Below are 14317 nucleotides of genomic sequence, written 5' to 3'. Positions count from 1 at the left end.
AGAAGTGGTTCGAACCCCGCTGTCGACAGTCGTATGGATAGTTTCCCATAGGTTCCCATTTTCACACAAAGCAAATGGCGGTGCTCTACCTTAATTAAGGCCACGGCCGCTTCCTTCCCACTCCTAGCCCTCTCCTATCCTATCGTCGCCATAAGACCTATCTGTGTCGGTGCGACGTAAAGCAAAAAAGTCTAACAGAAGTATAATACAGTGTGTTTCTCTCGTCGGTTGGCCGGCAGGCGCGCCCCGCTTATCTGCCTCCCGTTGACTCATCACTACCCGCTCCACGGCATAGCAACAAGGACAACACTTCGCTCACTTTATCCGTGCATGACATGAAATAACAATTAGAATTAAGAAAATTAATAATTAAATAATTAAGAAAATAAGCTCTACGTTATGATAGAAGATGTTGGAAATGTTCTCCTCCTGCATCCACGCATTTCTGGCATCGTCCTAGGATGGTTTCAATTTTAACATTTTCGTATTTGCCATGCTGAGCTCTTCGAAACCCCGTCTTCTTGTACAAGTCGTCTTAGGGATTCTGTAGGCGTTTGTTCTAATCTTTCTGCGATTTCATTTACTTATTCCTCGTTAAGTACACGTTTTTTAACACTGCGCTTCTTATCGAGTAAAGAACCAGTTCCTCTCAATTTGTTTACAAGATTCCGCACGGTCTGTCTATGTGGAGGTCGTACATCTGAAAACTGTGCTACAAATCGCCTGACGACTTCCCTTCAAGACTGTTTTCACATGATTATCGTACACAAATACCCTTTCCTCTATCGTGTACACATGTGGAGGCATTATGAGAATTATATCCAGAAGTAACACTTCATAACTCGAGAACAGATCAACACTTAATACACGTTCTAAGCACGGACCTGAACTGCGAAGTGCGGGCATTCCCGTGCTGTCGTTGCGCTGTGTAACGGGAAGTGATAAGTCAACGGAAGGCAGATAAGCTGGGCGCGCCTGCCGGCCAATCGATGAGAGAAACTCACTGTATAAACGTTGGACGCCTCGAGGATGAACTTCAAATTAAATATAAATTTAAAATAAATACGTCACAATTGAAGTTAATAGATCTCAGGCCTTGCTTCATGATAAACTGGTTACTGAGCAAGTAAAAACAACGGAAATATCTAACGTATAGTCTATAAAAAAATAGCATTAAATAACAATACACTCTTCACTAAATGAACGAATTAATGCCTGAATATTACTAGTACTGTTTAGCTTGTGGCTCCGATCACCAATCCAGCATAAGAATATCAGGAACTTCAACCAATCAGCAGCTGTCTATCACCACAATGTTTTCGTTTCCTTGTTATCACTTTAATATTGTCTCATCTACGTGCAAATGTTTTTATGTTCATCCATTAGAACAGCTCACTGAAACATCTTCACTAGTACATTTGACCACAGACCTCACATCAGTAGGATGTCGCTGTGTTGTTCTGACGATGTATTGGGAGACCGCGTCCCAAAATTATTGAAATAAAACAGTACGAAATACGTATTTCTGTGATGAACTTTTTACTCTCTGAATAGGTTACGAATACTCTGTGTATTCGAATTGTTTTATATGTATGCACATGTATTATCATGACTTCCTTAATTTTGTATTTATTCCCTAAATAGTCAAAATAAATACAACTCGAACTCCAGATTCTCTCTATATAAATTCTGGAGCTTTCATTATATCACAAAGTTTAAATGCGGTTTTGCAACGACATCTACGGCATACTGACAGTGAATGAATCGAGTTTTATACTAGTAGCCTACTAATTAGAAATCTCTTTTCGAATTTTTGAAGATGATGGAAACATTTCCAATAGAATAAGCAGATTGAGTTACAGCTTGGTTGTCGTTCTTCTTTAACTTGATCTCGTTGTCTTGAAGATGACGCCGGGCTGAGTGGCTCAGACTGTTGAGGCGCTGGCCTTCTGACCCCAACTTGGCAGGTTCGATCCTGGCTCAGACCGGTGGTATTTGAAGGTGCTCAAATATGTCAGCCTCGTATCGGTAGATTTACTGGCACGTAAAAGAACTCCTGAGGGACTAAATTCCGGCACCTCGGCATCTCCGAAAACCGTAAAAGAGTAGTTAGTGGGACGTAAAGCAAATAACATTATTATTATTTACTTGAAGATGGTGAAATGATTGATACGTTGAATATACGTAATTCTTGAACTTGTACTACTTGAGATGGACGAACTTGTACCTTTCTACATCAATACACGATAAGTTTAAAATCTAAGACTTGACTTAAAGTGCAAAGTACAGAACTGGTTGTTCTCGCTACCTTCTTACTTATTTCTTTTCAGATTAGACAATAAGATTACAAGACTGCTTTCCAGACAAGTAACTATAACGACATTCCATAAATCCCCTCTGTTAGATAAGGGATGATTGTGCTTCTTTACATTGGCATAATGGCGGGATGATTGAGGACAAGCTTACTTCCGACGCCTGTTTATAAATCACGAATCTTATGTTATTTATTGAATCACACTAGTATATAAGGTGATTACATATATCTTGTTTAGTGCTCAATTTAGACAAGGCTTTAAACTTCCAGGCGGACGACTTCGAAATATCCCATCTCACTGTACATGTTGAAATTTACCATTGATCTATAGTGTACAGATCCAATGCGTCAGTATTTAGATGTTGTAATATAAAGGGCCTGGTCTTTATCAACAAAATGAATATTGACTAAATGGTTAAATGGTTAAGATCTTCACCTTTGCTTATAAACTTCTGTTACTGCGTCCTTGATTGTTCATTTACATCAAATTCGTTTGAGTCATAGTATATTCCTTACCTGAACGTTCGCATACACATTCCACTCTATTGTATTTTATTAGGTCAGTCCACCACAATGAACATGTGAAATATTGAACCAAATTACAAAATCGGCTTATGTTCTTATCGCCACAGCTTACCAGTTAGCCTAAAAATATTGTTGCGTAATTATACTCTGTGTCTTGTCAAACTAGCTGTTTTTAATTAAATTGAAGAGCATGCTTTATTAAATGGCATGTTATATGTTTGAACTCATCTGATTACAATTTAGTGCAGAGTTGTGATGGGGTTTTTTAATTATAAAATTTTGTTTTAAAGTCGTATTTGTTGTTAATTGCATTTATAGGATAAACTGCACAATGCGGTTAGTTGTAAGAATGCATATGAGGAAAGAAGAAGAAAATATGAAGTACTAGCTGACATTCAAAACCAAGTAGGGTAACGTGGTACATTTTCAATCAGAATTGAATTAATTGTGCACTCACCTCATTTGCGGTACTATCAATATTATTTTACATGACAATGAAGTAGCACCTTAAACAATGGCACCCGTTATTAGTAATAGTATTTGAATTAACCCTCATTATAAAAATTGTACGAAACAGGGGAGCCTGTCTTTGGTCGCAATTGTACCACTGGTGGTATAATTCTGATCACACAAAGTACAATTTCGATCACACACATTTTCTATACACAAAGTATCTCTTTCCTTTTCCCCCAAGACATAGTTCATGATACCATGCATTGCAGTACTGGCATTGAATCTATGGTCCTTTTATCACGTAATTCTCACAATTATAATCCAGATAACTAAATTTACACTGGTGGTCTTTCGAATGCTTTCGTTGAGATTTATCATCTTGAAGATTTGTTGTGCTGGACATGTCGGTTATCCTTTCATTTGTGTTTACGATATTGCCATTCTTAAAGAGAGATTTTTGAACTTAACAACTTGAAAAAAGCTGATCCTATATTCAATGGGATGAAGATATTACTTTCCGTTTTTTGGCGTGGATTTCTTTTCAGGTGACGGTAATATTTCTTCATAGAGTTGTCTTGTGATATAGCGCTTGTAACATTAAAAGTTGAAGTTGAAGTACTTTGCATAATGGTTGAATTATCTGCTGTTAAACTAGTACTAAATTGCAGTCATTCATTACATTCGCCGTCGGGATGATGATTCATTTTGGGTTGCCTGTTTGAAGGAGTCCTAGGAATTTTAGGCAACGGTATTGTTTCTTCGATAAACACATGACTGAAAGTCAATGAAGGTGCATAATTGACCATTTCACATAAACTTTCTCCTCTGACCTGTGCGACATTTGCAGTGAGAAAAATGCAAACATCTATGATCGAAATTGTACCATTCCATCCGATCGAAAATGTACCGTATGTACTTCAACAATGGATCCATAATCTACAGTAGCTCCCAGAGAAACACAAGAGGTAGTGCTCCCGTCTTGAGATTCGTAGATATATGTCGTTATTATAAATATCCCTTTACACTTCAAGAAAAGGTCCCAGTACTTATAAAGAGAGCTTCAAAATTATAACATCGTGAAATACAATGAAGCATCGCTCACACTGCAATGTAAAATAGTCAGTTTCTAGCAAAGTAATGTAAACAGATGTATTATTATTCAGATTCACAAAGGAGCTGCTTCACTCTTTCCACAGTCGGTCACACGTAAGTGGTACTAATATTGAAGAATGAAATTTAGCGAGTTTTCTAAGTTCGATCGAAATTTTACTTACATCGAAATTGTACCACTCTCGCGAATCATTCTCATTAAGTATAAAACGTGATTTTAATGGAGATTTATTAACTATAAGCTGTTAAAATGGAAGCCATACTTTCTGTGTTGACTCAGTTTAAATGTAAACTAAAAACCTTTCCAGTCTGCCGAACAAATAATTTCAATGTAAAGATTACACTATAACATAACTGTAAAAACGCATTATTAAACAAGGAATACAATACACGCTACTAAACAAAGAATGACATGTTTCGATCTTAAAAGAACTACTACTACTACTACTACTACTACTACTACTACTACTACTACTACTACTACTACTACTACTACGATATAACAGCAGCAACTTACTGAACGTTCACATATATCCCCTGCAGGTTATGCAGGTTATATTCAAATGATTGTGCATTCACACTCTTTTACCTTGTATCTGCGGAGGTTAGGACCTGCCTTCGGGCAGAATACACCCTTACCTTAGAATGAGACTGTAATATTTTAAACGTAACTTCTGCGTGCTATATATACGAAACGCCGTCACTAACGCCGAGGTCATGACGCTAGCAAACCTGTGTTCTCATGAAGAGAGAGAAAATGAGGCGTAGTGAGTATACGACAATTGGCGTTGTGAGCGAAATATCCAGAGTGTTTGATTATATCGCTGTGGAGTACATGAGCTCTATTTGAGTTAGACTTCGTCACTATAAAATGAAAACTCAGAAGAGCTTCGCACGTTTCCTTTCCCCGCATTTGAATGTTACATGAGGCCGCAATTTCCACCTAGAAATTTCTCGTATAAAGTAGCAAGTATATGACAAGGATATGAAGAAAAGCAAGTTCAGAATGAAAGATTTTGCTCCTTATTTGGTATATTATCATTTTTTCATCATTTGGGTACCATGATTCATTGTGCTGATTTTGACAGGCAGTTCTCGCTTGTGGAGCGTATGGTTGTGGTGAATTTTATTTTATTTCACAAATGTGACTACACTACATAATGGTATTTTACTGTAACACATAGCATAACTAGAGCCTCCGTGGCTCAAGCGGCAGCTCACCAGCCTCTCACCGTTGGGTTCCGTGGTTCAAATTCCGGTCACTCCATATGACATTTGTGCTGGACAAAGCGGAGGCGGGACATGTTTTTCTCCGGGTACTTCGGTTTTCCCTGTCATCATTCATTCCAGTAACACACTCCAGTATCATTTCATTTCATCTGTCAGCCATTAATCACTACCCCAGAGGAGTATGACAGACTTCGACAGGCGGCACAGTTCCTATCCTCGCCGCTAGATGGTGCTTCATTCATTCCATTCCTAATCTGGTCGAATGACTGGAAACAGGCAGTGGATTTTCATTTTCACTTAGTATAACTACGATGCCTCAATGAGACAATCAATCACTCAATCACTACTGATCCGCATTTAGGGCAGTCACCTATCTGTTGTTTTCCTAGCCTTTTCTTAAATGATTGCAAATAAATTGGAAATTTAATGAACATCTCCCTTGGTAAGTTATTCAAATCCCTAACTCCCCTTCCTAAAAACGAATATTTGCTCCCAATGTTTCCTCTTAAATTCCACCTTTATCTTCATATTGTGATCTTTCCTACTTCTGAAGACACCACTCAAACTTATTCGTCTACTGATGTCATTCCACGCCATCTCTCCACTGCCCCACCCAAACTTTGTAACATTTTTGTAACGCTACTATTTTGTCAGAAATCAAACAGAACAAATTGAGCGGCTTTTCTTTGGATTTTTTTTCAGTTCTCCAATCGTGTAATACTGGTGAGGGTCCCATATACTAGAACCATACTCTAGTTGGGGTCTTACCACAGACTTATATGCCCTCTCCTTTACATCCTTACTACGACCCCTAAATACCCTCATAACCATGTGCAGAGACCTGCACCCTTTATTTGCAAGCATATTTATGTGTTTACCCCAATGAAGATATTCCTTATATTAACACCTAGATACTTACAATGATCCCCAAAAGGAACTTTCACCCCATCAATGCAGTAATTAAAACTGAGAGGACTTTTCCTATTTGTGAAACTCACAACCTGACATTTAATCCCGTTTATCATCACACCTTTGCCTACTGTCCATCTCACAACATTATTGAGGCCTTATCTCTGATTCAGCTCCTTTACTCATATCATTTATACATATAAGAAAACATAAAGGTCCAATAATACTGCCTTGAGGAATTCCCCTCTTAATTATTATAGGGTCAGATAAAGATTTGCCTACTCTAATTATCTGAGTTCTATTTTCTAGAAATATAGCAACCCATTCAGTCACTCTTTTGTCTAGTCAAATTGCACTAACTTTTACCAGTAGTCTCCCGTGATCTAGCCTATCAAATGCCTTAGACAGGTCATTCGCGATACAGTCCGTTTGACCTGAATCCAGGATATTTGCTATATCTTGATGGAATCCTACAAGTTGAGCTTCAGGGGAGTAACCTTTCCTAAACCCGAACTGCCTTCTGTCGAACCAGTTAATAATTTCGCAAACATGTCTAATATAATCAGAAAGAATGTTTTCCCGAAGCTTACATGCTTTCAGCTTTATGTCTCTCACCCTTACCTTTATACATAGGGGCTACTATAGCAACTCTTCATTCATTTGGTACAGGTCCTTCATGCAAAAAATAATCAAATAAGTACTTCAGATATGGTACTATATCCCAACCCATTGTCTAGTATATCCCCAGAAACTTATAAATTCCAGCTGCTCTTAGAGTTTTTAACTTTTGTACCTTACTGTAAATGAATCGTTTGTTTCAGAAACGACACTTCTCCAACGTACCAAATTGTTCAGAAAACAGGGAAAACTGTCTGTGGTGTGTAATGTCATTTCTATCCTTCCGATATTTATTATGCTTATTCTACTGTTGAAATGACTATGACAGATAGGTTGTTTGTATAAATTAGTCCAATACGTTCCTTTACAGACTTTGTTAAAAATGGTGGAGACGTGCTGTTTCTGCAACAAACACCATTAATGAGAATATAAGGAAGTGTAACATTGATTTTAACGTCATTTCAATTTCAAAAGGAACTTTATTTGTACTGAGGAAATAAAGTGTTTAAACCCATTATTTAATAGTTATTTGTAAGACTTACTTATTTGCACATATGATGATTAGACCACATTGTATAGAAAAATAAACAGAAGAATAGTCCTTTTATGTCCCTTTCCAAAGTTTATATATAAAACAAAACAACACAATATAATACAAGTAACATGTAAGTCTCTTATCTTTGAACAATGCTTCTCACTTCTATTGCGCTGATGTTGTCCATGCAAACAGTTCATTATAAAACTCATGGTGTTCTTCTGGTATGTAAGATTCCAACTTCTTTATGTCTGCTAATTTCTTTTCATTTAATGGAACACAGCCTTGTGGATAAGCAAGTCTAGTTGGTAACACAGGGAGACGGGTTGCAGAAATAAGCAACTTGAAAATATGAACGCACAGTCCATCAGTACTGTATTTTCCTAAGACATGATTTGCCTCATACTGAAACTGCATAAATTGATTTATATGAAACGCGACTTTTGCATCTCTTTTCAGACCTCTTCCTAGCGACTCAAGCTGAAAGAACTGACACAACTACTTTGTGAAGCGGGCTAGTTTGAAGTAAAAACAACACCTCTCCGTGATAAGTGTTCTTTCTGCACAAAACGGAAACTTTCGTTCGCGACTGACAAGCAGAGATAATATGGTAGAAGTGTTTTTTTCTGCACAAAATGGTAGCCCTTCGTGCATTAATCATGGCAGTATTAATAACTCATATAGTGTCAAAAAGTGGAGAAGCGCTGTTTCTGCAACAAACGATTCAAATGCTGTTGATATCATACGTAAATTTCAATACTTCTCTAGTATTAGCCCTCCTCTATCTGGACATTAACCTTGTAACTACCAATCTTTACGTACTGCTGACTGAATACTTCTGCCTTTTGAAGATCCTCGCATACACACTCCCCTTGTTCATTAATGATTCCTGGAATATTCTTCTTGGAACCTGTTTCTGCACTAAATTTGTATGACCGCCAATTATGCTTGCCATCATGTTAACCTTAGCTGACTTCTTTGCTAGATTCAATTTTCTAGTAAGTTCCTTCAATTTCTCCTTACTTCCACAGCCATTTCTAACTCTATTTCTTTCCGACCTGCACCTCTTTCTCAGTCTCTATTTCTCTGTTATAATATAGTGGATTTTTACCGTTCCTTACCACCTTTAATGGTACAAACCTGTTTTCACATTCCTCAACAGTTGCTTTAAACCCATCTCAGAGTCCGTTTACATTTTTATTTACCGTTTTCCTCCGATCATAGTTACTTTTTTAAACTTCCCCATGCCTGTTTCATCAGGTGTATGGTACTGCCTAATAGTCCTAATTGTAATACCTTCGTTTCTATCACATTTATTTTTAACTACATCAAAAACAGCTTCGTGATCACTAATACCCTTTATTACTTCGGTTTCTCTATAGAGCTCATCTCGTTTTACCAGCACCACATCCAGAATGTTCTTCCCTCTAGTTGGTTCCATCACTTTCTGAATCACCTGCCCTTCCCATATTAACTTATTTGCCACTTGTTGGTCATGCTTCCTGTCGTTCGCATTACCTTCCTAATTGACATTTGGCAAATTGAAATCACCCGCTACAATAACGTTCCTTTCCATATCGTTTCCCACATAGCTGATTATCTTATCAAATAATTCTGATTCAGCGTCAGCGTTACCCTTTCCTGGTCTGTTTACTTCGTGTAAGTTGAAACTAGTCTGTACAAAAGATAATCTTACTAAAACTCTGAAAGCTACGAAGAACATATGATCACTTTGACGAAAACTCTTTTCGTTCACAGAAAAATTGATTTTATACGAACATAGGAGATTTCAGAACTGCTAAAAGACAGTTGTTTTCGTCATCAGAGAAGGCACAGCTAGAGGGAAATCATGAAACTTATAAGGCACAAGCTGTCACTCTGAAATGAACTTGATGGGGGGAGAGACAGAGAGAGAGAGAGAGAGAGAGACGTTTCTACCAGATGGTAATGATTATGGTAAATGTTCCCTCAATTGCTGTAGATTTTGAGACGCCATATTGTCAGAATTTTGCCTTGAAAAGGGATTTTTAACGAACTAATAAATCTGCTGATTCGAGGCTCTCCTATTTAAGAATTCTTAAATGCACAGCAATTCGATTCTGCAATCTTCAGCATAGCAGGCGAGCCCTTCAATCATTTACGCTACGCATTTAGTAGATTCTGCAGAATAGACCTTTGTTGTATCAGTATCGTTCACAAAGATATCACATAGTAAGTCTTTACCAGTCCAAACTCTGCATTCGTCAGGAAAGTGATAAAGGCTAGGAAAGCAGGGTTGTAGTTCCCTTGTGCAGTCGGAGCATGATCACCATGATCATTCCCAGTTGTGTTTACTGTTACATATTATATGCTTAACATGATATGTATAATAAGTAATGGTTATGGTGCGTTTAACGGAGACTCGAAACCGTGCACAAGTACAATAAAATCACAAAGGTTTGATAACAAATGGATGTTTGGTAGTAATTTAATTTATTAGTTAGTACTGTACAAAGAGATTCAAACTATGTCACTCTTATTCCCCCCCCCCCAAAAAATATTAAACTAGTTTTAAATTAATTGCAGATCCGGTGATCGAATCCGAGGCTTCCTACACAACTAGGAACGCTTCGTCAGACAGAAATGTAATACTCGAACACTTTCTTCAATGGTGAAGAACGTTCTTGACTGTTAATTTTTTCAAGTTCTAGATTTTCTCTACCGAAGACTGTTGATATGTTAGGACTCGCTACCATTACTGGACGTTTGCCCCAGTATGCTTTGTCTGCTAGACACGTTAGCCTTGCATGATACATGAATTGCCCTTCACCACCCCCGAATATTATAAACTATGCTAATCGCGCTAGAGTGAACAGTAAATACTAATAGAATCAATAACATGTCAGTATCAAATTTAAAGCCCGCTAAACTAGGTGTGTACAGTTGCCCTTATTTCGTTTTGCATGGCTGAGTGAGGCTATCTGTAGTATTGTTCCAGTCCATATCATTGGCTCGTTTTAAACGCGATTAACATATTTATTGGCGGCTATAAATTTGTCTCACTGTGTATCACTTGCGAGATACAACCACATAATTAGTTCGGTGGTCAACATGTTCACATTCTATTGCTCGACACTTCCAGTGCTTCCTCTGTGTACATGTGTTCGAAATTCTTGTCTGTAGTAGTTGTTTTGTTACTGACAAGATCGGAGATATCCTTTTTGTTATTCCCGGCCGTTTCTCTGAGCAGGACTGTGAATGATATTGACTCAGTTTTCGTCTTCACTGTACTGTGTCAACGCAGGATACATTGACATTCCATTATTTTCAGAATTGGTGGACTGATGTGTTGGTATGCGAAACAGATTTTTTTCTTGTTTTGCCACTATTTTAATGTCGCACCAGAACATGTAAGGTTTCGGCGACGCAAGGATGAGAAAGGGCCTTTAAGGCCGTGGCCTTTAATTAAAGCCCAGTCCCAACATTTGTCTGGTGTGAAAATGGGAATCGATGGAAAGCCATCGTCAGGGTTGAACGGTGGTGGGGTTCGAATCCACCATCTCCCCATGTAAGCTCACAGTTTGATTACCCCAACTGGGTCCGATGTTTAAAGGACGACAGCTGTTATGGATAAGTTTACAGGCATTTTGATACTCGGGTGTCCTGAAATCGTGGACAGTTCCGTGCTGTTGTTTGTATTGAATTACCTGGTCCCACTCAATCCTGATAATGGCGGTCATGTACTTTGATCGTAGTCCTAGCGTCGTTAGTTCTGCAGCGTGTCTCGGTAGTTTGGGAAATACATTTTCCATCATAATTAGCCAGTGTATAGGTTGGAGTATGAACTGTAATTCTTAAAGGATAAATACAATATATGTTTACTTAAAGAAGTCTGTGGCATGTTCTCATGTCTTCCTTAACCTCTATGTTTCAGGCGTACGAATGCTGGATGGCACCGTGAACGACGCCGTGGAGGCGCGCGCTCTTGGCCTCAACCCTGAACACATCGACATCTATAGCGCGTCTTGGGGACCTGAGGACGACGGCAAGACAGTAGATGGTCCCGGACCGCTAGCCCGACGAGCGTTTATCTACGGCGTAACTAGCGTGAGTAGATATCTCCTGATCAACATTGTGTATTTCGATCGTGGGAAATTTTGAAGAGACAGCCCAGTGATGGTATGGAAATTAATATTTTGCGATAAACTTTATGCAAATTAAAATCTGTCCTTTGTGTGGAATGAACCATTTTTTATTATACTGCTCTGTATGATTGAGAACAAAAAAGTTATGGACTGGTATATTGCTGTCCATGCTTTTAGCTGTCCGAATTTGTTGTAGATTGTGTGTTGTCAGTTCAGGCCGTTTTGTGATTGGTTAACCACATTGAACACTGAGCAGTGTAGCCTGTTACAAGCCATGCGTGATCAGTATCATCTAGTACAGTTCCCATCCACTGGCCGGGCCTACTTGGAATATAAGCCGCTCCATCGTTTCTTGTCATTCCGCTAGCGCTCACCGTCGACACTTCCTGCTCACTTCCATCTCGTGCATTCTTCTGGGTATCTTTCAGTCCTCCAATCGCTTAACAAACCCATACCATCTTACATGACATTTCTCTGTTCTCTCTTGTAAGAGTTCCTCGTTCAGTACCTCCCTCACACTTCATCTCTCTCTCTCTCTCTTCTTGTGGTTTTCCTGTTTTGCTCCTCAAGAATTCCATTTCACTTGCCTGCACTCTGGTGATATCTCTTCCTTTCATTACCCAATTCGGCCTTGCACAAATCTATCAAAGCCAGGAATAAGGATGTCAGTTTTGTAAGCTATGGGGAAAGGCATCCGGCCGTAAAATTCGGCTTAATCCACATGTTTTGCCGACCCAAAGTACTTGAGGAAAGACCAGGGTACATTGAGACTGTTGATGGAAGAATATTGTGTATAATCCCTGTAGTAATTTAATGTATAGTTCTGCATTATAATTAAAAGACAAGATATTTAGGAAGGAATTACAGTGAAGCTGTGCATTTGTAATGAGCAGATAATACATGACTGAGTATCCAATTCAGTGAGATAGTTACAGAAGTGGAATCCTAACAAATGGTACAACACATGTGCATTCATTGTTAAGTGTTTTGAACTATTAACTCTGTTCTGGGCTGGTATGAATGTAAACCATTAATCATATTTTGTATTGTTTCCATGCTAATCTAGTTACACCCCTTTTACTTGTGTACAACATGCACTAGCATGAGAGGTTAATTTTCTAAATACCTCATTTTCCCTTTGTCAGCAGATTTTTGTAGCACCATTTATACCATGTCATGGTTTATTGAAGCAACTTCATTAGCCTTTGCTAATGGATACAACCACATCAAAATGTATAATGGAAATTGATATTACAGTGTACAACAAAGTGGCTTTTACAGCCAAAGCTTGTTTTCGGCCAGAGGTGTGATGTCCTGTAGCAAAAAATATATGAACATGAAGGAAGGAATGAAGGAAGGAAGTGAATCTCTGCACTATGAAATGTACAGACTGCTCGCTGCTATACAGTGTGTAATTACTGTTACAGCTGAGCTAGGAAATTAGTTGGGTAGGCCTGCAAACCTAGTCAGCTGGGCGATAGTGTGACAAAATGGAAGATGAAAGAAATGGTGTCATTTTAACACGTACTGTAAAAATGAATGCAGGATTTGTTTTTACTAAACTTGTTTGATGGGCTAGATAAATATTATAACAAATGTCATTACTCTCTTTCAAATAAGTCTAGTTAAATATAATTTGTGTTAAATTCACATTACATCATATGTGCCAATTTTGCAGAAATTTGATCTCGTTACTAAAGAGTTAAATTTCATTCCATGTCAAATTAAACAATGCTGCCCACCATGATTTCACTATTCTTAGTTAGTTACGTTCATTTGAGCAGCAGACAACATTGAAACAGTATGTTATCCATAGTTATTACGATTCTTCAACACATTTTATTGAGGAGAATAATTATAGAAGTTTGGTCAAATGAAAATTCAGAATAACTGATTTTACAGAAAAAAATTCTCTGTTTTTCAACAGTTATTAAATATGATACGGAAGCACAGTTTTATTTACTACATGTAATGCTGGATATGAACTATTTCTCATTCGTTAATATTTCTCAAATGTTGGCAGATGTATATATTGTACGATGATCTAAATTCACAAAAGCATGTACCACTAAGTCTTAAGAGTTAGAAATTGCATTAGTAGATAAAAATCAATAGGCTTTAAGGAACAAAATAAATAGGTTTTTTTGCTACTTGCTTTAAGTCGCACCGACACAGATAGGTCTTACAGCGACGATAAGATAGGAAAGGCCTAGGAAGGGGAAGGAAGCGCCCGTGGCTTTAATTAAGGTACAGCCCCAGCATTTGCCTGGTGTGAAAATGGAAAACCACGGAAAACCATCTTCAGGGCTGCCGACAGTGGGGTTCGAACCAACTATCTCCCGGACGCAAGCTCACAGCCACGCGCCCCTAACCGCACGGCGAACTCGCCCGGTAAAATAAATAGTGGTGGACTCTCACTTTATTGAAGGTTTGTTGCAACTTTTTAAAATGAAGTATGGTACTAAATTCAATTTTTTTCACCTTTTTAGTGAGAGTCCT

General features: G+C 38.2%; 1 protein-coding gene across 1 annotated transcript in view; it reads left to right on the top strand.

The window, feature by feature from the left end:
- The window catches only part of Fur2 (furin-like protease 2), a 147831-nt gene that overhangs the window by 46027 nt on the left and 87487 nt on the right, over positions 1–14317 (top strand). The window contains exon 2 of the mRNA XM_067136712.2: positions 11608–11780. Within this exon, the coding sequence (XP_066992813.1) occupies positions 11608–11780 (173 nt within the window). The remainder of the gene's footprint in view (positions 1–11607; positions 11781–14317) is intronic.

This window comes from Anabrus simplex, chromosome 1, assembly GCF_040414725.1.
Source record: "Anabrus simplex isolate iqAnaSimp1 chromosome 1, ASM4041472v1, whole genome shotgun sequence".
In the NCBI taxonomy this organism is placed as follows: Eukaryota; Metazoa; Arthropoda; class Insecta; order Orthoptera; family Tettigoniidae; genus Anabrus; species Anabrus simplex.
This window is presented reverse-complemented; position numbering and strand designations above follow the sequence as displayed.